We start from the raw sequence: 27,908 nt of genomic DNA, 5'->3' as shown, positions 1-27,908 counted from the left end.
CTTGATTAGTTTTTCAAAAAATTTCTTATTCATTGATTATTTAATTCTTATTAATAAAATTCTCGTTGCGCCATTATAACTACAGAATTTATATTCTCTAGTGTTTGAACAAAATATACGTACGTGCAAATGATTTTGTACGACACGTAGCATGCCTTACGTACGCAAGTTATGCGCAAGCTATATAGAAAATATTAATTGTTGAAATATTAATTAAGAGCTGCACTGACCTGAAGTGCCCGTAATTCTGTAATAGAGGTCATCCACAGTTAATGTCACGCCTAGAGAAAAGGGTGGGGGTAGCAAGAAGTTTGATCAGACATTTTGGTTAAAATGAAAATATGTAACAGTAGATAAAATATTTTTCCATCTATTTCTGCACAAGTTGAATATCCGTTCTTCGACCGCGGTGAATAAGAAAAAAATCAATCAGTATTGTACAACACTACGAAATCAAGCACAAAACTCAGTCATATGTATATACCGAAACAATTGAAGAGTTTAGTTTAAAAAAAAAACATGATACATTTTTATTTTACATTTATGGGCATGAGTGGAAATAAAGGGGTTTGCATCCATATGGGTATTTTCAATGTAATTTATTTTATTTTAATTTGAACATAAACATTAGTTTTTATTATACTTGCAAGATTTTTATTTTATAGCCTCTGAAAAGTTCACTTGCCTGGCTTTTTCACTAAGCACTTAAATTAATAAAGCTAATTTTTTTATTATTTGTTGCCCTTTTCGATGGCATTAAATTATATTAAGCAAAACACCTTTTTTACTTTGTAGCTCACACCATCAGAATAAAGATTAATTGTATTTAGCATCACTTTGCGTGACAAAATTGCTCGTGGGGCCAACTCATAATAGTCCAAATTTGCCACTAATTAAAAGTTATTTATTTAGTCTATTATTGGAGTTATTTAGATAGTTACTCCAGTACATATCCCTTACAAGAGAGCGTAAGACACTCAATTCAAGAGTGTCTGTACTAAAACTGCTTAATTAATATACCAATACTTTATATCTATTTTAGTACATTTGATGATACCGGGATTTTGATGATCGCGAAAAACATTTATCAGAGGCTGCATACTAAAGCCGAAATTTTAAAAGTAAATAAAATTAGTAGAAGATTTTGATAAGGACTTAGAAACACAACCACTTCTCGATGTCACATATATTTACTGCTTAAAATAATTATAAGTAGTGGTAAAAAAGTTCTTTTAATGTAATTAAAATATTAATACTCTTTTTACTACCACTGAAAAAATATTTTCTGAAGCAACGGAGCTCGTTGTAGAATTCTTAGCGTATTCGTCATCAGCGTATTACGAATTTCCCTTTAACCTCATCTCCACTAACTTAGCTTTTTTAGCAGGTATCTTTTTTTTCCTTTCATTTAAGGCGACAAGACTTTCAAATTTTTTTAGAAATTATCAAGGGATTGGTTTGAGATATTCAGTATAAGTTTTTATTGTCAAAAACAACTTTAAATACAAAATTTCGAAAAGATATTTTAAAAAATTATATTACTTTTTTATATTATTCCTTGCGTCTGAAAATTAGTTAAAATGACTATTCTCTCAAAATATTATATATTAGGTAACATAAAAAAAAATTGTAGGGAGTACTTGTTTTATTTTTAACTATAGAAACAAATATTAGTAAAAAAGCAGTCAAGAATCTGCATTTTCGGAAAAAAAATCATTCGATCGTAATAAAAGATCATATATAAATTTAATACTACTTAATTTTAAAAAAAAAAAAACTTTTCCAACTGAGTATTAAGAAAATTCTGAAGTATATAGTAGCAAATTTTTAGTTCAATAGAAAAAAATTTAATTTAGTTAAAATAGTTTGAAATTCATATATTTGTTTCAAGACATTTTGTGAAAAATAGCTTTTTTTAGTTATTAATTACAAATTCTACCTTTGAACAAACGTTTCCTTTTTTAAAACATAAATAACTATAAATATGATCTTATGAACTAGTTAAATAATTCGATGCATTAAAATTTTAAAAATAAACACGATAAGCAAAAACGTTTTTGGGTAAACAGCTAGCAGTTGACAAGAAAATGTAAAGAAAGGAGCGAGGTCAAAACAATAATTCGCCATACCTTTAATTTTTCTGAGATTGAAAAAGTTTTTGTTTTATGTTCAGTCAAATGCTTAAATTTCAAAATTTGTTAGGAAGAAAATAGATTTTTCGAAGAATTAGTTCTGTTTTTGGCAAATCCCAAAGACGCATTTTCGTAGCACTAAAAATGGCGTCAAAAATCAGCTAACAATAAGGAAATCCAAAAGATGATATTCAGGATTATTTGATAATTTTCTATAGAATCGTTTTCTACGTCCGATTATGAATAAGCAAAAAACATGAGCAAGTTTATTTTAATGTGAGGAATTTTTAGGTTTTTTCGTAAACATTTTTCACTTTATGTTTTTTAGTTTCCAAATAATAATTTTTATTAAAACTTAAAATTGTTGTCAAAAAACTTTTTTTTTACAAAATTAAATTATGAGGCTCATATATACTTTTTGCTTATTTTAATGTTTGAAGTAATGATTCTTAAAACTATGGAATGTAAAGTATTCGTCTCATACAACGCCCCCTATAGTTCATTGCGATCGCGAATTAAATGCTTATTGATACGCTTTATTTCATCAATTTATGTAACTTCTCCTATTACTCAAGTTCCCACGCGATCTTGAAGATTCCGTTACTTTGACTACGATGTTATTACGACACGCGAGTTCCTTATCACGAGCTTAAATAATCTCTTTCTGATACTATTTATGCACATTTCGTCGCAAGTATAATTTATTCTTCGTCGCTTCATTTAGCAGTTACCGTAATGCATTTTTAAGTGGCACTTAAAATCTCTAATAAGAGGCTACTGCAACCTAAAAAATATAATCAAGTGGAGGAAAACGAATTAACTGTTCATCGCTCGTAATTTATATTATAAATTTTTCGTAACGTAGATGGTTTCAGGATGTATTTAAATTTCATAAAACCTCTTGTGATTCAAGAAAATTTAAATATTTGATAAGATTCAATACCAAATAAATAGTGAGTCTTATTTTGTACTATAATGGCTTTGTTCTAATATTATGTTTTAACACTATAAACTTTCTTTAATTAAAATATGTATATTTTTTACACTTTATTTGTTCTCTCCCCTAATATTTATTTTTATATTGATAATAAATCAATTATTGATAAAAGGGAAAAAATTAAGAATTATGTTTTAGTTTTTGAATGAATTCTAATAATCAAAAATATTTAATATTCAAGAAATATAGTACTTATATTTTTGATTAAAAAAAATGTAGTGCTTAGAACAATACGTAGATATAAAAACTATATTTGCCGCTATTATGACTAGGACTGGGCTATAAATCGATATATCGCGACACATCGATTTACGCCTATATCGGCAAACCGATACAGCAACTTTCATTCCAAGCGATGCATCAGAAATCTGATTTAAGCCGTCGAGTGAAGAAGACGATATAACGATATAGCGATACACGCAAGGACTTTCTCTTACGTTCCGATGCCAACTCGCGCTGTGGAAGACGATATTGTTTCGTTATGTTGAGACGGCCTTGACTGACGAGCGGTAGAATCAGAATCACTTTTGATCGTTATATCACATGTTCGTTTTCGCACCTTCGCGATTTGAAATCGTTTCTTGTAGATTATTTTCAATGGGATTAACTTCGTGATCGCCGTCATAACCTTGTTCTGAACGCAATCTATTATTGAAAAGAATTTATAAAGAAAAGTTTCTTCATTAATTAGGTAAGTTTTTTATTTATTTTCTGACAAAACTTTTTTTATATTTTTAAATGTGAAAATTATCGGAAATCTAATTTAAGGCATCCATAAGGAATTAAATTACAAAGTAAATAAATTTGTTAGGTTATTTTTTTACTTTCTTTTAATTTATTAAAAACCTTTCGGATAAAACTTCTAATAATTTAATGGGCTTCTATTACTGATTTTAAATTTATAAATCTTGAGTTGTTTTTATTTTTAGAAATAAAGTTAAAACAAAACTTATTTTTTGGACATAAGTCAATAAACTTTATTTGTTCAAAAGAATTTGAAAAGCTTGCGAATTTTATTCATTTCTTTTTTTTTTATCAATTACAGGGCTTCAAGTGGCAAAACATGGTTTTGGAGCAACAAAAAAGCAATTTTGGAGCAGCAAAACAAAGATTTGGAGCACAATAAATAGAATTAAAAGAAGAATTTAATAACAAGAATTTTTAATTTTGTCCATTAATAACATATCTTATTTTTTACACTTTTTTGAAGGTCCCTGCATTAACAAATTAAGTTTCTTTTTGGTACCTTCCAATGCTGTTAAATATTCTGCTATCCTCGACTTAGCCTCAGATAAGAGGATCCGTCCGCTTTCTATAACCGACATGTCTTTATTATTTTACCCATCTTTAATATTTTTCCAGCTGCGGCTAAGAGATCTTGAGAAGCCTTCAATTTTTTTTTGCAAATCAATTTCAGCAGCTTTCAATCTGCTTTCCTCAGTTTCAGTGTTTTTTGCTTTCTTTTTTCTCAACCTCTAGTCGAGCAGAATAATTTTTAAATGCTGCACGAGCCACTTTAATCATATCTTTGTCAACTTAAAAGTTATTTAAACCCCTATTTTGTTGATATGTGACACAACTTCTCTCAAACCATTAACACTATGCAAATTTAAACTTGCCTTATTGTCAAGTAGCTTTTTGTTCACACTTAAACCTCTTTCAACATCGGCATTCCCATGTGGTACGCACAATAGAGCTTTGTTATAAGAGGATATTTGATATTTCCCAAATTATCTTTCTTCACAAAATAGTTTTTCCAAAACACATCAATTTGTGCATATTCATTTGAGTCAGAAGAATAACCTTCTGGTTCCCCATGTAACCTTGCCCCCTTCATCTAGTAACAAAGATGCCTCTCCAGGTTTTATAATGGATGGGGTTACTGTTGCCAGATATCTTATTGACTTAATAGAAGTTTCTTCCATTCTCATTACAGGATGCAACACTTTAAGAGGGCACAGTAACCTATTTTTTAGAGGCAATGCTTTTAATAAATGTTTTGTGCATGCCAGGTAAAAAGATCTGACACCTAAATACATAATTTTTTTTCTGAAGAAGATAAGGATGTCATCACCTTTGTGGTATCTAGTCCAACATCTATTAAATTTGAATTTTGCCAAATTTCTGCGTTTTCAACATCCAATGATTTTAAGTCCTTTCCTGACAAACATGAAAACCAAAACTCTTTAAAAAAAACGCCCTAACAATGCTTTAACTAGGAACACCATTTCATCATACAGCAAGTGAATCAATGGTGTTTCAGTGTGGAAAAGACCTAAAAATTTATTTAATATTGCCGAAATATTAAAAAAAAATTAATAAATTCAACATTGAGTGGCTCATACTATTTTTTAAATTAATAATTACTTTATTTAATTCTGTAAAAGGTAATTCAAAACTCTAATTTAACTATTATTTAAGGTTATCGAGTGTAATTTTATTAAAATTTAAATAAATGTTATTTGTAATAGTATATTAAACACAACATTAACAAGATTAATATTGATCATACCAAATTTATAAAAATATGTAAAGAATTAAGCAAATTAAGAAAACTTTAATAAATTTATATTACAAATGTAAATTAGTGAATGGCCCCAAATAAATTTTTATTAAAATTGGTTACTTATAAAGTACTGCATTAATGAAATGATTAAAAAAAATTAAATAATTTTTAAATGCAAATACAATGAGTATTGAAGCTAAAAAAAAATTTTCAGAAGTAAATTATTATATTGTCCCTACACTCATAATATTTAGCAAATCTGTGATAATTAAAATTTTTTATATCAGTTGCTTTAAATCAAATCATTAAGAGATGAATTAAAGTATTTTTGAATGACAAATCTGAAAAACATAAGATTTTTTGCTGCATTTAAAATATTGAAAACCCCTCTCTTCATACTTATTTAAAATCTTGCCTCTAAATATTATTAAGTTATTTCCTAAAACAAAATAAGAGCACTGAAAATTTTGAAGGTAATAATACAATAATAAAATGCAATAAGTAAAAAAAAAAATTTTTTTAAAAAAGTAACAAAGTAAAATAATTGTTTAAAAACAATCTGCAATTAGTGGATGGTCCCTCAGATAAAAATTTAAGTTATGAAACTCAATTAGTTCTTATCCTTATTGAATCTTATCTTTATCTAATTACATGAATAAAACGGAGATAGAAAGTTTGAGGTTATGAAGCTTTGTGATTCTTGACTGTTCTGAGGATCAACATGAAATTATGTACTTAGTGGATGGTCCCCTAGTTAATTCAAGGATCATGGTACTAATCTATAAATAGAATAGCGCAAGAAGGCCATTAGCTTTCCATTGACGATGGTACATCAATAACGATGAAATCAACAAGAGAAAAATTTTCTTTTGCTATTAAAATTTGGCAATGTTTAGTTGGTCCCCAAAACATTTTTGGCGCTAATTTAACATAAAATGTCGTTTCTGCGCAGTAATGCGCAAATATACCGATTTGGAGCAAAATGCGCAGCACTTGAAGCCCTGCAATTACTACTTCGTACGAGTAAAATCATTATTTTTTTTTAATTTTCGTTTTATATTATTAGTTAATTAGCTAAATATATTACCGAATATCACAATTCTTTTGTTTTTATTTTTAAGAATTTAATTAAGAAACTTTGCCTTACTTTGTTTTTCGTTCGTTCATTATTTAATTTAATTTAATTATTTATATGAAATAATAATAAAAATAGTGTTTAAGAAGCATTTTTTTTTCTAAAATTTATTTAGCTCTTTGTTTTAAGCATACAAATAATTTTTTAACGAACTTATTTTTTAAATTTTGTTCCTATGCTGTTAGGTAAATATATTGATAAATTTCACTTTTATTTATATTTTTATTTTTAAACTAAGAAATCTTTTGTTATTTGCGTGATCATTTTTAGAAAATATAACAAAACTTGTGTTTACTTCTTCATTAAGAATTTGAACATTACGATCGAACTTAATAATTCTGTAATTATTTACGCATAATAGTACAAGCAAATATTGATTTGTTAAAAAAAGTTTCTTTTTTTAAAAAAAAAAAAATATTTTTAACACTTTGTTTTAAGTGTAAAATGAATTTCTTAACAAACTTTTTTTTTAATTTTTTAAATTTTCTTTCAATAATTTCAGCTAGATATCTTTATAGAATTCCCTTTTTATCTTTAAACTGAGAAATCTTTCAGAGAACGAAAATTTTAAGAAATTATTACAATTCTTATGTTTACTTTTTAGATTAAAATTCGAACATTTTTAATTTTAAACTTCGGCTTTTAGTCATAACTTTTATTTTAATTAAAATATATTTTGAAATTTTAAAATCAGCTTTTGTTTAATAACAATATTTTTTTTCATTAAGGGTGTTTTAGGGGTTAACTTAAATTAAGACTGCTTATACCTTATAAACGATAAAGAAGTGCAAATATTTCATTCTGTATCTACACACATTTTTTCAATAAATATTTTAAGTAAGATTTGTACATCTTAGTCAATTTATTTAATATCTTTCTTTAGCAAAACATATATATTTTCAAATTTATAAATTTATTTAAATCAATATGCGTATGAAGTCTTGATAGAAATCTGACTTTCTGTGCCTTAAAGTAAATGAAATTCAAAAATACTATATCGCGATACATCGCTATATCGCGATACATCGCTATATCGCGATGCAAAACTGACGATATATCACGATATATAACTTCTAATATCGCCCAGTCCTAATTATGACTAAATATGCATGTAGTACTTCGTTACAATTATTCTGACTTACATGGAGAAACAGGTCAACTTTCAACAAGCTATTTTGCTTATTATCAGCTGGAGCCGACATAGGTCACAGCTGCGATATTTTCTCTAAGCGCAAGTACCCAATTACTCTGAATAAAATAAATACGTGGATATATCTGACTTAGCGTACAGCTGCATTTTACATATGCGCAGAATGTTCTTATGTCGAAAGCGACCTTTGTGCTTTGAACTTTCTGTATGCCAAATTTCATATAAGACAAGTGAACCTAACACAACATACAAACAGATGTTTTTTTATTTGTAAAGGTTATTTACAAAAGTTTATGCATCAGCAATGGTTACTTCAACTTCAACACCAGGTTCAATACTGATGGAGGTTATCTGTTTCACTATTTCAGATGGACTGTGCAAATCTATAATACGCTTGTGAACTCTCATTTGGAAACGATCCCAGGTTTTGGAACCTTCTCCACAGGGTGTTTTGCGAGTTGTGATACGTAGAACTTTAGTTGGCATACGGACTGGTCCCTTCACCTTCAACTCCTTTTCTTTTGCCCCCTTGATGAGATCATTGCACACTGTAAAGGAACATTCCATAGTTAATTGCTTTGAATAAATGTATTAATAAAATAGACGCTAAGAGCTGAAATTAAGCATTTAATGTTGCAGAGAGAGAGTCGAGATTCACTATCTGCTGGTGAGAGGCCAATGAAAAATATAATTATAATAGGTTTTGGTGAGTCTTTACATACATGCCCAAAAGAGGACTGCAATTGCATTTATGCTTGGATCGTGCACTATTTAAAACAGCTGCATCGTACTTTATTTCATGTTAAAAGTTTGAACGGACCAGGTTCTTAAACCAAACATTACCTTGTTTAAGTGAAAAATACTGCCTTTATTAACACACAAAAGATTAAGACGTGATATAAAAACATGTATCTTTAAAATATACAAAAATTGACACATAAAAAGTAAATTGATGAAAAAACTTGTAGTAACTGTTATGAAAATAGTAACTTTCTGCACTCAGCTTTATTTCTCAGTTTCAATTACATGATTTAAATCAGGTTTACTCATAGGATAGGACAGATAATTCATCACTAAATAAAGCTGAAGTACAACTTTTTATTACAAAGAAACTGAAATAGAAATTTTATATAATGCACTAAACGTCAGAAAATAATTGTTTTCATGTCTTTCAAAGGATTGACAGATAATTTGTAATCATCACTTAAAATAAAACAAAGGATTCACTATCTGCTGATGAGAGGCCAGTGAAAAATATAATTATAATAGGTTTTGGTGAGTCTTTACATTCATGCCCAAAAGAAAAAGAGGACTGCAATTGCATTTATGCTTGGATCATGCACTATTTAAAACAGCTGCATCGTACTTTATTTCATGTTAAAAGTTTGAACGAACCAGGTTCTTAAACCAAACATTACCTTGTTTTTTAAGTGAAAAATACTGCCTTTATTAACACACAAAAGATTAAGACGTGATATAAAAACATGTATCTTTAAAATATACAAAAATTGACACATAAAAAGTAAATTGATGAAAAAACTTGTAGTAACTGTTATGAAAATAGTAACTTTCTGCACTCAGCTTTATTTCTCAGTTTCAATTACATGATTTAAATCAGGTTTACTCATAGGATAGGACAGATAATTCATCACTAAATAAAGCTGAAGTACAACTTTTTATTACAAAGAAACTGAAATAGAAATTTTATATAATGCACTAAACGTCAGAAAATAATTGTTTTCATGTCTTTCAAAGGATTGACAGATAATTTGTAATCATCACTAAAATAAAACAAAGGATTTACGAATAATTTGTTAACATTGTTCAAATAAAACAAGCTTCATTTTTTCAAAATTCCACTCCACTAGACTTAGCACTCCTACTAAATTTTAAGACTAAACTAGGTAGGAAAATCTGCTATTAAAAAAAAAAAAAAAAAAAAAAAAGAGTCTCTGTGTATGTCCTTATTAGGTTTGGTAGTAGTAGGAATGGGCAGAAAATTGATCATTAAATGCAACGTTTTATTACACTACAAAAGAAACTTTGACGGAAACGTATATAACTGTACTAAACTTCAGATAAAAATTGTTTTCATGTCGTTCAAAGGATTGACAGATAATTTGTAATCATCACTTGAAATAGAACAAACTTAAAAACAAATTCTTAACCTCAGCAACTAAAAATAACAAACCTCACTAGACTTCAACTTAAGCATTTCAACAAAATTTCTGGTAGGAAAAAATGCACTGTTGCTTTATGTCAGTAACATCACTTAAATCACAATGATCATAGGATAGGACATAATGAAATTCATCACTCAAAGCTAAAGCACAAGTTTTGAACTCTTATTATAATATAACATATACTTTAACACCAGTAATTATATATACTTTAACACCAGTAATTATATATACTTACTGACTACATTTTCAGTTATAAACCAAATATAAGCATTTGCATTTGCCAAAATAAAAAATATGTATATAAATTTTAATCTAAAGATTATTTAAAACCCATATTTATAATCACTTAAACTATTAACACCCAACATACTGCAGTACTGGCAATAGCACCATCTACTGAGGAATAAAGAAGTATTTTTGCCATCAGCAGATTTACCACCAAAAAAAAATTTTTTTTTTTAAATTTCTGTAACAAATAGAGATATTTGAGAATACACTGGTAAACAGGAGATAATCGCAAAATACAGGAAGTTTCGTTAAAAAGGAGACTTGGCAGACATGGTAATGACTTTCATAAAAAGACAGTAGTATTTAACTCTTTGTTGTTGACATTCAATGGGACACTACCTGCTGCTAAGTAATAAATCCTGCACAACTATTACATGAAATATATTAAAATAAATTCCTAAACTTAAATGTAACAATTATTTCATAAACCTAGATATACGATAATTTAAACAAAATTTTTAAAAAAAATATTTAGCGAATAAATAATTCTGTAAATAAATTATGTCATTAAAAATTTAAAGTATTTCGAAAATTCAAAAAATGTAAGTTTTTTTTAAAAAAATTGTAACAAACTCAGTGAATAATTTTCATCATTCTTCATTCAGGTGAAGAAATTCAATAAACATCATCACAGCATGTTTACTAACTCAAACTTTAACAACACTTAGCATTTATTTCATATTTGCACAAATTTCCTTTAATTTTCCCTCAATACAGAAATCTCATTTAATGTGGGCAGATGTTATTTTGACAGGAATAGCACAGCAAACCAGGTTAAAATATACAGTAGAGCGCCGATTATCCGAACCCTTATTATCCGAACGTCCAATCATCCGAACTGTGTCCGAATTTTCATTTCTTTTTCAAAGTTTAGAATACTTTAACTTATCAACAATTTTTCTAAATTTCTGAAAAAGTAGATCATTCGGATGAAAAAAATGCCAGGTTATGCAGCAGAAGAAATAGAAGACTGGTGTTGAGACACTGAAAACGTCCCGGTATTTCAAATGATGCGAAATAGTTGCTAAAATTTTGAACGAAAATCGGAACTCCACAGACGGAGAGGAAGACGTAGGTGATCAAGATCAAAATAGCGCACCTTCTCATATAGAAGCATGCAATTCATTAGATATTGCAATGAATTGACTAGAACGCCAAAATGATGTTGATCCAGTTCAGTTGATTTATTTAAAAGAATAAGGGATATGGCTGCTCAAAAAAGAGCATCTTCTTTAAAACAAAAGTCTTTGCTGGATTTCTTTTGTAATGAAAATGAAGAAAAATGTGGTTAAATCAGTAATTGACAAAAAAAATTAAAAAGCTGAAATATGATTAAAAAAATTCAAAATGAAAAAAGTTTTTAAAAAAATAAATAAAAGTATTTAAAATTTGAAATTTTTTTTTAAACAGAGCTATTTTAGATAGTACTGCCAGTCCTAAACCTGGAAAAAATGTGAAGGCAAGTTAGTGCATAAATAATGATCATTTAAACTAGATTTTAAACAACCTTCCAATTATCCGAAATTTTCAGATGCAGAGAACCAATTTAGTTTCATAGCAATTTACAAAACTTTGATGAACCTCATGCTAATTAACAGAACCAAATGCAATAAATACTATAATACTCAAAACATTTGGCTATTTCCTAAACATAATCAGAGCCTTACATTCATTCATGTCTGTTCTTCAACTAATTTATTCACCCACCCAAGGTGCTGGAAAAAGAAAATACCAGGAGAACCCTGAAACTCCTCTGTCAAACACTAATGGGCTGTTACAGTGTATAACAGGGTGTTAGATAGAAGAATAGATTCAGAGAATGGATTTATTATCATCACAAATAATTATAATAATTCAATTGACAAACTAAATTACTGAAATACTACACAGCATTTCAGTCATGGCATCTATTTTTAAATTAATCAGAGCCTTTATTTCACCAATTATCACAACTCTTACTATTGACCCACTCACCGTGAATGACAGGAGAACCAACACCTCCTAGAAAAGAGTAGGCCTCTGCACGGGTTACCATAAATATCCTTTAGTAGTCCAAACGCAATGACATATTTCGTATTTTCAACCACTGCGCAGCTTAGTACCCCGAACGTAATAACATCTTTCTTATTTTTCATCAACTGCGCAGTTAACTTCGTCACATCGGACTACTAATTTGATCCGTGCTGAGGCCTTCATTATTCTAGGAGGTGTTGGGAGAACCCTGACATCTCTTCATGATACACTGGTGAGCTTGTAACTGGGCACAAAAAAGAAAATGACTATATTCAGAGAATGGATTAGGCTTCATTACATGTAAGTGCAAATATAACAGTACATATGACATTCCTCAATAGTATTCTTTCAGAAACAAAGCCGCAAAATATGTTATTTTCATCATGATTCAAACGGTAACTCCTAGTTTCATCATCAAGTATGTACCTGCACCTTAGAAATAATCTAACAGCCATCTAAACTTCCTAATGATGTATAGAAAATCATCTCAGAAACAAAGCAGCAAAATAGATATTTTCACAATCATTCAAACTCATAGTTTCAGCAAAGAAATGATCGCCCTTAAGAGTCAAAAGTAGATACAGTCAGACCTCGCTATAAGGTCATCCGCATATAAGGTCACCCCGCATATAAGGTCACTTTTCCAAAGTCCGGGCTCACTGAATAGGAATTCTTTGTTATAGATTATCGGATATATGGTCATGTTTCAAAAACCTTTATCGCTTATAAGGTCACTTTTATCTGAGGCGAGGAAAGCTCTTCTAACAAAAGCCTATTTAACTTCCTTACAAGACGATTACCCCTCTCGAGTTCTAGGAAAATGTTGCAGCCAACGAACACACCTGGACCTGGAGAGAGTTTCCACCCCCCAGTTCACAAAGAACCCCAGCTTTCACTGCCAGTAATTGCTCGTCCCTGTCCATACTTCCAGGGAAGGGGGGGGGGTGCTTTCGCCGTTCGGGCGAGAACAAAAGATAAGTTTTCCCATCGCGTCACGTGACCATTTGCTGACCACACCAGATAAAAGAATTTCATTCGAACCTCTCTCATCGTGTCATCATGTTGGCAAAGAGAAAGACGTTTACTCTATCAGAGAAAGAAAAAATCGCTGAGGATTTTGAAAATTCAAATTTATCAAAAGCACGTTTTGCGGAAGAACGTGGTATACCACGCACCACCTTAAACAATATTCTGTCTTCTCATCGCATTGGAAATGGGAAAAGAAAAAGAATGCGTTTTTCCCCTTATGAGAAAATTGAAGAAGCCATTCTCCAATGGATAAAAATGGCTAGAGCTCAAAATGTTCCGATATCGTGTTCAGTACTGAAAGAAAAAGCTCTGCAAATAGCCGCGGAATTGGGAGAACCTAATTTTATGGCGAGCAATGGATGGATTCAGAGATTTAAAGTAAGGCATGCTTTAACTTTCAAGACAGTATGCGGTGAAGCCGGAGGTGCTGACGAAACTGTTTTAAATGACTGGAGGAAATCTGTGTTAGAAGATGACATCTTGAAACGGTATAAGCCCTGCGATGTATTCAACGTCGACGAATGTGGTCTTTTTTTTCCGAGTCTTACCTGAAAAAACTCTAGCTTTCAAAAATGAGAAATGTGTAAGTGGCAAAAAAAGTAAAGAAAGACTTACAGTATTTTTAGGGGCCAATATGGATGGCTCTGAAAAATTGAGACCTCTTGTTATTGGTAAATTCCAAAAGCCACGTTGCTTTAAAAACGTGAAATCTTTACCAGTGGATTACGACGCTAACAAAAAAGCGTGGATGACCATCGCCATTTGGGAGAAAACAATACGGCGTTTAGACAGGCAGTTTGCGAAGAAGAAGCGAAAAGTTGTTTTCATAGCAGACAATTGCACAGCTCATACCAACATCGCACAGTTAGCCTCGATTGAGCTTGTTTTCTTGCCTCCCAATGTGACCAGCGTTCTCCAACCATTAGATCAAGGAGTTATTCAAAACCTAAAAGTGAACTATCGTAAGCTCCTCCTGAAGGACTTAATCGCTGCCATCGACCGAAAAAAGGAGTTTCACGTTACTGTCTTGGATGCCATTTTCTATGTGCACAAAAGTTGGAACATGGTGTCCACCACATGCATAGCGAATTGTTTTCGTCATGCTGGTTTCGTGAGTTCACTGAATATCGTGGATGACGAAACCGATGAAGACGATATTCCTCTATCTGTTTTGATGGAATATTTGAAAAATCGTGGCCATGCCATTGAAGGGGAGGCTGAATATGGTTTGGTTGATGAGGAAATTGCCACCACTTCTGAAGCTACAATTTCTGAAATTGTTTCACAAGTTTCACAAATTGTGGACAGTGAGGACAATGACAGTGATCCTGAGACTGTAGTTGTAACCCAAGTGGAAGCCTTCAATGCAATAAATGTCTTACGAAATTTTTTTACAAACCATGAGGGAGCTGAGGAACATTTTGAGAAGTTACAAAATCTAGAAAACATTGTTCGAAAAATGAAACCAAAAACGAGACAGACCTGCATAAATGATTATTTTAAATAAGGTAAGATGTAATGTATGTATGTACACTTTGAGAAAATCTGTAAACAGCTTTATTTTAAATTAAATTTTTAAAAAAAAATCTAACTTTCTTTAATTCTTTACTAGTTTTGTTAAAATTTATTGACTTAAATATTTAATTTATTAACTTAAATATTAATATATTTAATTTCTTGGCTTAAATATTTATTTTTCGGTTGTAATACCATTTTTAAAAATCATAATGTGTACTATTTACATGCTTAGTTACGAACTGCTAATGAATCGGTTAAAAGGTCACCCCGCTTATAAGGTCACTTTTGCGATTCCCTTAGGGTGACCTTATATCGAGGTCTGACTGTACTATGGTGTATCCTGATATAAATACAAAACACTTTAACTTATTAATGAAGATTATAATGAGCATCTGGTCTGTATTTATGATTATGCCAGTTGCACACAATAGTTGAAGTAAAAATTAAATATTATGTTAAATGAAAATAAAAATATTCCTTCAGAATAAATGATGCAAATAAATAATCTTTACTTTTAAAAAAAAAAAAAAAAAACCTTAGTTTCATTGTTTGAACAGCAAATTCATCAGCGAACTTAGTAAGTTCATCTATGCAACGCAAAAATCTAAAGAGTTCCTAAGAACTAATTTAGAAATCTAAGTAGTTCCAAGTACTCCTTGTAGACTTTTTTATTTCCAAGGAGTTTCTAAGGAGTATAAGGAGTCTGCGTGCACCCTGTTTTCATTATCCAAACGACGTTCGGTCCCGAGCAGTTCGGATAATCGGCGCTCTACTGTACTATCAATCGCATAAAAAAATTGCTCAGATCAAATTATCATCAATTATGTCAGGTGAAGAAATTCAAAAATAAAAATCATCATAGCAATAATTAAAATATAATTTTTAAAAACCAAAAGCATATAGTAGTCATTCAGAAACTTTACTCTTCATGAACTATCAGTCGGGGAAAGAAATTTTCATCATAGAACTAGACAAAAATAAATATGCTAATAAAAATTTAAAATGGACAAAATAAGACAAAAATAAATATGCTAATAAAAATTTAAAATGGTTACACTAACCCTTTATATAACAAATCAGAAATTTTAATTACAAAATTTCACAAGTAAAACATTCAAAAACACAGAAGACAAAATTTCTAGATGATAGCTGATCAAATAACTTTTCTTTTCATTAACTAGTTCATTAGTTAAATCTAAATATTAATATGCCAAGTGAAATAGTGCGAATAAAAATCCTACTTTAAATTCTAAAAAAAGGTTTAAAAATAACATTCAGAAAACTAAATCCTCATTAGGAAAATCAGTCGGGGAAAGAAATTTTCATCATTTTTATACAACAAATGCTTGGCAATATAGTTTAAAACAATATTTCAAGAAATAGCTCTTCAGAAAACAAATTCCTCATTAAGGATTCAGTCGGGGAAAGAAATTTTCATCATAGAACTACACTGAAAACTTTCAATTCAATTTTATATTTCCTGAGAAATGTTTACTGAAGTTAACTCTCACTCTGATATTCTGAATAACATAAAAGAACATCTTAAATTTTGCTAGAATGATGAGTTTGCAAATATGACGTTTACACTTATATTTTATTACGTATTTTTAATTATGCTATTAAATTTGAGCAAATTATATTTTAAAATATGAAATCAGACGACAAAAGGTACTTTACTTGAATTAACATACTTTTAACAAATTCTGATTCCTGATCCCTAAAATATCAGCAGTTGTAATTTGTAAAATATCACAGCAGTTTAGTCCTGATCAGGCTTGGCTTTTTGCCATGCCAGTGGCAGAAACTGGTTATAACCGGTAAAAACTAAAAAAACATCTATATTCGTTCTAGTAATTGCTAAGTGACATTTTGTCTAAGTAAACTTAAAAATGTTAGAAGAACTGTTCAATTGCAGATTCCTGTGATATTTGGATTAGTCTAACAAAGGAAGAATCTTATGGCTGTTTATGCAGGGTTGCCCCAGAAAAAAAATTGAACAAAATAGTTGCTTTTAGTAGCCTAAAACATGAAAATAGTAGCCAAAAACTAGGAAAACAGTTGCCTAGCTAAGAACAAAAAATCATCAAAAATATGACTAAAATTTTGTTAATGACTTGTCATATACCATGATCCATAGAGTCAAGTTGATGGCAAATATGATAATTTTTATATAAGAGTAAATGTTTATATATATGAAAAGTGATTACTCAAATTCGTAAGTATTAAATATTTTTTTTTTTAAAACATGCGGAATTTTGTAGCAATAATCATTGAAATGGCGATCGAGAAATTAATTAGACTTACAAATGAGTCTTCTAAAGTTTCACGCGCGCATAGCAAATTGAAAAATTGTTTAGGTTTAGAAACTGCATCAAAACTTGTCTTTTGTTATAGATTACTGCAGAGTGTAAACAATGTAATATTATGTATTGAATGGTGATAATTTTGCAAATAAATTTTACTTTGTTTAACATTTAATTGTTTTTTTTTTTGATGAATTACCCATTGTATGTCAATCTCAGTTCATACTTTTATGTCATTTTCTAAACTTCTGCCACAAATGTGGCAGAAAAGGGTTTCGATCAGTGGTTTTAACAACCTCAGCAGAAACTTGCCAACCTTGGTCCTGATAGAGATTTAAAGCTTTAACACATGAACTCCTTGCCTGCAGGGTTGCCACAGAAAAAAATAAACGATGTTGCTTTTAGTCACCTAAAGCATGAAAATAGTTGCCCAAAACTATAAAATTTTAGCTTAAATAAGAACAATTCATCAAAAATATGACTAAAATATTATTAAATGACTTGTCTTATACCAAGATCTATTCAGTCCAAGTTGGTGGCAAATATGATAAACTTAACATAAACGTTAGTGTTCTAGCACTAAATTTTTATATCAAAAAAGTATATTAGCAGAAAATTAAGTACTTTTAATTACAGGGTATCTGCTACATTTTAGATTTTCAAATTCATGACTAATAATCAAAATATATATGACTAATAATAATTTTCATGATTTAATGGAGTTACTATTTTCTCTGACAAAAACACAACAATAAATTTAATAAAGCATTATAATACCATAATTAAATGTTAGGTATAACCAAAACTGTTACGCTCTGCATCTTCATATTTATAGATTTAAAAAACAGAGCAAAGAAAGAGTTGAAGCAATAAAATAGCTAAAAAAAAAATACAAAAGCAGAAAATTTTTCTTTCCTTTTTCTGCAGAAATATATTCTGATACTTTTCTTGTATGGGAAAGAAAAGAAACAGATTTTTCTGTCCTTATTTCAGAATAAAAAAAATTCGCCTATGACTGGCTTGCTTTAGCAAGAGTTTCAAATTGATAAAATGAATAACAAAGATTTTTTTAAAGGAAAACTTTTTAAAAGGTCCAGGAATGATGTTTTTCCTTTTATTTTTTGAAAGAGCACCAATTATTAAGGAACATGATAAAACATTTTATATTTAAAAAAAAAAAATAGGAACACCATGAAATTGGTGGGGGGAACATAACATGACTTTAAATGATTTCTCATGACTTTTTAGGTGCGCAGATACCCAGTAATTACCATTTCTACAAAAAAATAATTTTCATTTTAAAAAGAACATACTTTTTCTAAAATATATTCCCTGTTATCAATAATTGACTTAGCAAATATATAAATACATAATGCGAAGAATTTAGTAGCAATAACCATTTTAAAAATGCGATCGAGAAACGAAACAAACTTTCAAAATTTTTTATTTTTAAAGAAAAAAATTCAGCATGTTCAGAAGATTCTGCAGGTCACAGGTTTTCAACCAAATTAATGCTAAAAAACATTGTTAGGAGTACAGAAAAGTCTCCTAATAGCCTCCTTTTTCTGAAAATAGTTGCCTTTTCAGGTAAAAAAAAAAGTAACCATAGTTGTCTCATGCTGAAAATCTTTATATTACATTGCCTGAACTCACTTCCTCTAATATATAATTTACTATTTTTTCAATAGATGGCAATGCTTGTTTTAGAATTTTCTATGCAAAAAAAACTGATGTTTTGTGTGGTCAAACTTTTGTAATTTTGCAGTTGAATCATAATATTTTTTTATTATATTTATCTTGAAAAATATGCCATTTGATTTACTTAGCTTTAATTTGAGCAAAAATTATAGTAATCCATTAATATTTCCCATAGATATGAAATAATTGAAAGTAGTTTAGTTTAAAAAATTTTATTTTTTCAAAAAATTCTTTACTTCCAACATTTTGATGATAGTAATGAACAATATAAAACACAAGGCTCCCACAAAATTTTAAAAAAAAAGTCAGTCTTTTCAATGACTTTCAAGGACCCAAAAACAAATTTTTCAAGTACCTAATTTCAATTTTTTCAAGGACCTTTAAAAATAAGATGTTATAAAATGTATTATAATTAAATACATATTTTTCCACGTCTATTCGCATTTTTTAATTTTTCGAAATCTCACTTAACTTTTCGAAATCTCACCCTGTTTTTGAGAAAGGGTGAGAAATTCTCTCATTTTTTTTCTGTAATAAAAACACTGATAAATTTTAAAATATGACATTTTAAAGAACTATTTTCATTCAACTAAAATTTATTAATTTTAATTTATTCATAAAATATAAACATTTCATCAAATAATTTTACTATTAACTTAAAATTTGACTACTCCTTACACATTGGACCCACTAATAAATGAACAGTTATGAAAATTTACTGTTTTATATATTTGTACTCCTATATATTTTTTACTGTTATATGATCCTTAAATTGTGATAAAATCATTGTTACCATAAGTAACTTTTTCGTACATATAAACAAGGATACTGGCTTAAACTGATGGACTTGTGAAAAGACGGCTGAAACTATTTTAAAGAATAAAAATCTAAATATGTAAGTAAAAAAAATGTTCCTGTACTGATGTGAATGTTTTATGTACTATTTTATTTATGTAGTAACTTAAATATCTTCATCAAAAATTGGCATATTCTCTCCACAATTAAGACTCCAAGCATAATAAAATCAGTTACAAATATGGCTCTATTTTATACATTTATTTTTATTTTAAAAATGTCAAACTCATTATTGATTTAAATTTATAAAATATTTATCAATAAAAAATGTTAAAGTAACAAGTACTGAAACATAATTACATCTAATATCAAATTTTGAGAACATAAATTAAATACCTTTCTCTAAGCTTCTAACATTTAAACTGGTGAGTGTAATTCGAATTCTGTGATTCAGCCAATTTTGCGTCTCTTCAACACCAGGTTTCATTGAATCCTTGTAAGCTGACTACATAATAAACCAAATGAGCACATAAATAAAACATACTAAATATAACAATCATTAAACTACACGATAAACTCTGATAAAAAAAAATTGCAGGCAAGTGACCAGATATTCAGCAGAAATTTTCGGGAGGAAATAACAATAGCATACAGCAGATCAACAGAAGCTCCAGAAGTATACAGCAGAAAATTTTAAGAAATAAGAGTCAGTTGAAATATAAATATAAAAAAATCAAAAATAAGTGAACACTTAAATTCGCTGTTTTAAAATTCTATTTCCTGAACTCATAAATTTGAATTCTTAACTGAGAAATGAAAGATGTTCAATATTAGTCCATATTCAATTTTCGTCAGAAAATATTAACAATATACATTAATGTAGTTAGGGTGACCTGGGCTAGTTCCTGATCAAAAAATGCGAACATCTATTTTGTGAAAAAACTATTCAAGATAGAATTTTAAAATTTACTGGAAGTTTGAGGCTATATGAGATGAGTCCCATGCTACCTTCTTTTGTTTGAAAATCTAATTAGAATTTAAAAGATTTTAAATTTTTAGTGATCAGGAATTACCCCTTCTCTAGATCATTTCTGGGGTAATTCCAGATCATTTCTGGGGTAAATCCTGATCATTTCTGGGGTAATTACTGATCACCAGTTTTTATAGTAAATGGGCCGTTTAAAAATTATACAATGGTAATTAACAAATAAGGCATTCAGATCAAACAAATAAACCAAAAAGATATGTTTAAGCAGCTAATAAAACGTTTTATTTAATAGCAGAAATAAAGATTAACACTTCAGCTCTGGCAGCAGCTCTCACACTGAAACTTTCATTTTCAATCATTAGAAATTCACTATTTTAGCTTTCAAGAAGTTTATTATCCTTTTTAGGCTTATAATTTATCACCATATTTATATTAGGCTAATTTATCAACTTAAAAATTATTCTATCAATGTACACACATAAAATTGAGATAGAAGCAGGGTAAGACAAGCTAGAAATGGTTCATATCAGAACACATTTGTCTTGTATACAGTTAAAACAAATTTTGTGATTATAGTTAAAAAAAATATTTTATAGTTGTTCCACTTAATAAATATGAACTGTTATTTAAGAAAAGACAATAAACTATTTATTAGCAATTTTTTATACTATTTATAAGAAGAAATTATAATGATCAGGAATTACCCCAGTGATCAATAATTACACCACCTGTAGGGGCAACATTTGATATAGTTTCCTATAATCAATTATAATGTTTACAGTAGATGTGAAACAATTAAACGAAAGCTTACACTATTTTTATATCAAAGAAAGTAACTCAAAATATTTATTATTAGGAGAAGGAGGGGGATCTTTGCAGAAATATGCACATTTTGAATCCCATCTTTGAAATGGAAAATACAGAAAGCATTTTAAAAGATACTTTATTTTGTTAGATTAAACAAAAAACTATTATTAAGTAAATGTAGTTATACTTTAGTAAAGTGTATAAACATTCTTGTCCATGTCTCAAATTTAAAAAAAAAAAAATTTTTTTAAATAAAACTTAGGTGATCATTATTTACCCCAGAAACAGAGTGATCGTGAATTACCCCGGGTCACCCTACTAACAAAATTAGAGCAAACACTAAGCATTCGACACCTTGCTAAATTCAATAAAATATTAAATTTAGAGGAACAGAAAAAGTATGGTAATATGAATGAGACCCTTTAATGTAGGGTCTCATTTTTGGAAGTACAGTGAACTCTCACTTATGCACCGCTTTAAGGGGCCAAGAGAAAAAAGCCAGGGGTCTGTCTAGGTTTTTCTGAGAGCAGGGGTCTGTAAGTTTTCTGAAAAGAACCGATTTTGTGAAAATTTAGACATAATTTGTGAAAAATTATATTTAAAAATCAACACAAAAACATGGTAAAAATATAGATTTATTGTTTCTTAAGGGATACAAAAATAAATTTTTAAGAAAAAGAATTTTTTGAAACTACCATTTTTCCTAAAGTTGAATTTGTGAAACTACCGTTTCACCTAACAATGAATTTGTGAAGGTACCGCTGAACGGTAGTAAATTCAGCCCAGACAGACCCCTGGAGAGGTACCTATTTTGTGATAAATTTAGACATAATTTGTGAAAAATAAAAATTATATTTAAAAATCCAACACAAAAATATGGCAGGAATATGGATTTATCATTTCTTAAGGAATACAAAAATAAAATTAAGAAAAAACATTTTGTGAAACTACTGTATTTCCCAAAATTAAATTTGTTAAACTACCGTTTTTCTAAAGTTGAATTAGTGGTACCGCTAAACGGTAGTAAATTTGGTCTGGACAGACCCCTGAAAACGCACAAGTGAAAAACTTCAAAATTCTAAAACGCAACGTAAATTGCAGCGCTATTCAAAAACAGTTTCTTCCAGTTCATATAAATGGGATAAGGGGGAGTTTCAGAAGCAAAATTAAATTGTAAATAGTCAGGAATAGTGTCGAAAGCTTACAATACTGCAGTGTGATTTGGAGGAACTTTATCATTTCGTCAGTATCATCCACCACGTTTTCATCGTTCACAAGTTTTGGTTAGATATAAATTAACAGTTCTTCACAAAAAATTTGAGTTTTATGGGAGGGGGTGAAACATCACATGATAAATTTCTAAGAAAAGTACTGACGTCATAATATGCTGCACAATAAGTTGTTCAAGTACTTCTGTCACTATACAGATCGCCTCCTTTTACTAAAACACATGGGAGTAAAACTAACCTCTGGACAAGAGGAATGATCATTTTCTAAAAGATTAATGGGCTTTCATTGTTGTTAGTGTAACAGATAAGACACCCTTTTAAAATTCTAGAATTCATGTCTTTCCAGAAACAGCAAAAATTAAAAGGCCACGGGAAGCAAATTCAAATGGATCTAACATATATTTCTTTTTATCTGAAACAAGGATTGCTAATTTGCTTCATTTTTTATTTAAAACATTTTTTTTTAAAAGAAAAAATATTTAAAAGATTAAAAAATTAAAACGTTAGCCTAAAGTTTCAGCGCATAATTGAAAAATTTATTTTTAGAGCGACGCATAAACGAAGGATGTCTATCATTTTCCTATTTAATGTACTGGGACCTATAAAAATCGTCGTATAAATGAAAAAGGTGCATAAAGGAGGTGATTCATAAGTGAGAGGTCACTATAGTATAATCATTATTAAAAATTTAATTAAATTTTCTTAACGCAACTTAAAACTAGGCTAGGACCAAAAAAAATTAAAACTTAGATTAGAACTTCTCTTTTTCTTTACTCAGAGCAAGTAATATAGTTAACATAATTTACTTAGAAGTAAGTAGAGTTTCATCTCTATGCAGAATAAATCTTCGATTTTTTTAAGAACAATATGCATCATTGAATTTATTTAATACCAGGTTTGCCACTCAAATCTGGAAAAAAAATTCCCTGTGTTTTCCCTGTACATGTAATACGCAATATATTAAGAGGAAACGAGCTAACTATATTTATTAGTTTCAATTGCTGGAAAAACAGCTGAACATACTCAAATATGAAATAGTTTAGTATAGGTGAAATATCATGGTTAAATATCCCATTACGCTTTGAGTGGTCACCATTTTTTAAGAGATCAAAATTAAAAAAAAAAAAAAAATTCCCTGTATTTTCCCAGTTTGTAAAGAAAAAATGAAAATTCCCTGCATTTTCCCTGTTATTTTAGGTGATTTTTAAATTCCCTGTATTTTCCAGGTTTTCTCTGTGGAGTGGCAACCCTGAATACGAAAAGGCGCAAACTGAATGCATATTATAATTGCATTGTTGATAGATGTAAATCAGTATACAAAAGCAAATAATAACTAGCAGTGTTTTCCCTACAGAGCGAGAACGCGAGAATCTCGCATATTTTTTTTCTTTTCTGGCATTCAAAAATGATTACCGTGAGAAATTTGGGCATTCTATAAATCAATTTCAAAATTCGGGAATTTCTCGCATTTTGGAAAAAGCTTCGATACGCCCTTTAGAATAAAATCCGTTTCACTTTTCTTCCTGGATCTTTCATTATTTTCAACATCTGCCCCGTTATCTAGCTTCCCTAATTACCAGTATTGTTCAGAACCTTTTCAAACAGAACACAATCACGCAGGGTGTAAATGATTTTAATCAAATGATTAAAATCATTGATTAAAATCATGATTTAAATCAAATGATTTTTTAAAAAAAATCACTGATTTATTCAAAAAAAAAAAAAACAATTTTTTGTATAGTCTTGAACATTTTTTGTATATTTTTCTTAAGTTTCAAACATAAGCAAGTAAGTAGACTGTTCTATATATTTCTCAGATCTCACTCATATAATTCAACATGTCTACTTTCAATGTGACTCATTTGCTTTTAAAAACAGTTTACATATTATATTTATAGTTCATTGGGCAAAGAAATGCAGAAGATATGCTTTTAATGTTAAAACCCATTTCTGTAGCATTAGATAAAATGCAAAAAGATAATTGTAGTTTATCAAATGTTGTCAACATCTGGAAAAATTTAAAGGAAACTCTGAAAGATTCTAATAATAATTGCTGCAAAAATTTTTTTACTAAACGATATGAACAAGCGTTAACACCAGCTCATTTCCTAGCTTACCTCTTGGATCCTAATTCTGAAGTACAATGTTTAACACTAAATGAAAAAGATCAAGCTGTAAACTTTGTTAAAGAAAAGTATGGAGAAACCTCCTTATTAAGTATTTTGCTAAAATTCATTGTACGCTCTCCTCCGTTTAATGGAACTTTGTTTGATAAAGAATCTCTAGAATCTTTAAACATCTTGGAATGGTGGAAATCAATTGCGCTTCTAAAGAACTGTGTAGGTCAAAAAGAGTTTGTTGCAATACAGTTGTTAAGTACTGCAAAAGGAACAACTACAGGGATAGAGAGGATGTTTTTCACTTTTGGACTTGTACATACTAAACTACGGAATGAATTGGGTGTAGAAAAGGCAGCTAAATTAGACCTTATGTTTAAATCTTTAAATAAAACTAATTAAATGATTATTTAAATAATTTGATATTGTAAATGTAGAATTAATAATTATCACATATTGTTTGATAAACAATTTCTTTCTTGATTTGTAGTTTGAAATCACTTTGTTATTGTTTATTTCTTATTTCACCTTTTGCTTTTAAATTATTAAGAAATATTTTGTTGATATTGGTTAGTAATGTTTATTTCCAATGTATACCATAAGTAACAATAGTAATACAATACAACTTTAAATCTATGGTACACAAAATTGATTATATTCCATAGAATTGAAATTATTAAAAAATCATGATTAAAATCAAAAAAATCCGACTTTTTTTATTTCTTTAAAAAAATATGATTTTTATACACCCTGCAATCACGGAACCCCTTTCAGAACACATTTCTCTGCAACCACGTGTTTACCGTAGGTAAGGTTTCTTCATGCAAGACGTTCGAATTTTTTATGTGCTAATGTAGATGTAATGTAATGTAAGATGGACAAATGCATTGTAAAGGCAAAATCTTCTATGATGAACCAAAAATATTCAATGCTTTAAAAAATAGAAGACGTTAAAAATGATTTTTTTTCAAGAGTTTTTAGAAATCTCACTTAACTTTTTGAAATCTCACCCTGTTTTTATGAAAGGGTGAGAAATTCTCCCCCATTTTTTTTCTATGATGAAAACACTGACTAGTAAATACCTAAGCAGACCCAAATAGCATGTGAACTTCGTCGAAAATATTCCACTGCCAAATTTGGAAAATGTTTCGGAACCTTTATTAACTTTACTATAAGACATTGTATATAATATTAAAAAAAACACTTTAAAAAAAGGATATTAGTAAAATTATATAGATTGAGACGGAGAAAAAATGGTGACGATCGAAAATACCAACGACTAATTTTACTAATGGCAGGAATGAAATTATTAATTACCTAGTATGAATATCAATGAAAATTTTTAAAAAAAAATATTAGTTTAATAAAGCACAAAAAAAAGGATTAATAACTTTATAACATGGTCTATGATCGTGAAGGCTTAACTTTTAAGCGTGGATCTTAGAACTAATTATTGATATCCGTCATCAAAATCATTATTTTAAAGATCAGAGAGGAAAGTATGCAATTAAAACACTTACCATTTTTAATTTTTCGTTTGGCCGACTTAATCAATTTCGAATAATAAAAAAATGGAAATTGAACAGCGGTGAGCCAAATTCAACGTTCGCAGTTCAACGTGGTTTCTTGCTTCTTTTCAATGCCGATGCTGGTCGCAGTGATCAGCAGGACACAGTTATAAAATATAAAAACGTTCCTAGAACTTCCGTTGCCGAGCTAAATCTAATAATCTATAGATGGCGCTTTATGTGAAAATCAGGACCAAGTTTTATTCAGTCAATCATCTGTAAAAATATATCATCAAAAATATAGATTTTCTTAATATATCACAATATTTTTCAATATAACTATGCTTTCGTCATCAGTGGGAAGAAATTCATAGGAGAAGGAAGTACAGAAATTTCTCTCTTGATTTTCAAATAGATCAAAAACTTTTAAGCTTGTTAGGAAACTATATAGCACTGAAAACAACATTGTACAAAATTCTAAAAGAAAGCGTCTTGCAAGTTTTTAAAAAATATTTGGTACAATTAAATACGTAAAATATCGTAAGAAAAGGGAAAATATCGTAGTACATTCCTATGTAACTGAAGAAAGGGGATGGGTAGAAGCAGAGAACCGGTTCGGCCGTATTCAAGCGTTGCGAACACGAATCATAACTTCAAAAAATACTGAATTAAATTTATCAATATGTAAACTGGGACATAGAAAAATATTATCTTTATGTAAATTTATGAACAAAATTGCTTATTTCTGTGCATCTTTATTTATCAAGTTCCTAATAAAAATTGGAAAGTGGAGTTACCGTTGCAGTAAAAGAGTAAACAAATGTTTTATAAGTGTCACCTGGAAAAAAAAAATATTAAATTTCACCACTAGATACATTTATTTGGAAATATTAAACGTAGTTGGTATGAAATTAGATAAATCTTATTTTTCTTATTTTTGTTACCACTTTTTAAGATTTTTGCGACGTCAGAACATTGTCCAGTCCAGTTTGTATCCAAAAATCATGTTTACTGTTTTACAAAATCAACACAAAAATTTCAATATTATGGGCTATTTTGACATATAAAAGCTTCTAACTTAAGATGAACAGACGTCTTCAAACTTTGAGGGTAGTCCTGCCCTCGCCTCTTTCATCAAAACTTTCGAACCTTTTCTGGAGCAAAAATGTCCTCCAATCTTAATGTATCGTCTCAAATGTCCTCGTTCCATCCGAAAACACCTCGTCGTTTCTTTTTTTATATACAGCGAAATATTAACAAAAAATCAGAAATGAACATGTTTTATTGAACAAGATACTTTTGTCATACGGAGAGTATTATAAAAAAACTATTAAATAACAAAAAACTAATAATATTGGATGAGTAATAATAATAAAATTAAAATAAATAATACGGTATAATCTCGATAGCTCCAATTTCGATACATCGACAACCTTGTTATATCAAAGAAATATTTTCCCCCTTATAGCAGTACATATCCACTTAATGTTAATTTGAATTCGTATGTTGAAG

General features: G+C 29.2%; 1 protein-coding gene and 1 non-coding gene across 2 annotated transcripts; both read right to left on the bottom strand.

Moving 5' to 3' along the window:
- Positions 1–8,167: 8,167 nt before the first annotated feature.
- On the bottom strand, positions 8,168–26,515 carry RpS20 (ribosomal protein S20). Its single transcript, XM_016068271.4, has 3 exons — positions 26,409–26,515; positions 20,144–20,252; positions 8,168–8,468 (listed from the first exon to the last, which is right to left on the bottom strand). The coding sequence occupies exons 1-3, from the start codon at positions 26,409–26,411 to the stop codon at positions 8,212–8,214; spliced, it is 369 nt and encodes a 122-aa protein (XP_015923757.1). The 5' UTR covers positions 26,412–26,515; the 3' UTR covers positions 8,168–8,211.
- LOC147816261 (small nucleolar RNA SNORD36) lies at positions 10,953–11,025 on the bottom strand. The gene has a single exon (XR_015430318.1). It is a non-coding gene; the product is annotated as a small nucleolar RNA SNORD36 (small nucleolar RNA).
- Positions 26,516–27,908: the final 1,393 nt, after the last annotated feature.

This window comes from Parasteatoda tepidariorum, chromosome 1, assembly GCF_982258835.1.
Source record: "Parasteatoda tepidariorum strain Cologne lab strain chromosome 1, Ptep-v5.0, whole genome shotgun sequence".
NCBI classification, from domain to species: domain Eukaryota; kingdom Metazoa; phylum Arthropoda; class Arachnida; order Araneae; family Theridiidae; genus Parasteatoda; species Parasteatoda tepidariorum.
The sequence above is the reverse complement of the archived record's forward strand: the minus strand, read 5'-3'. Positions and strand labels throughout refer to the sequence as shown.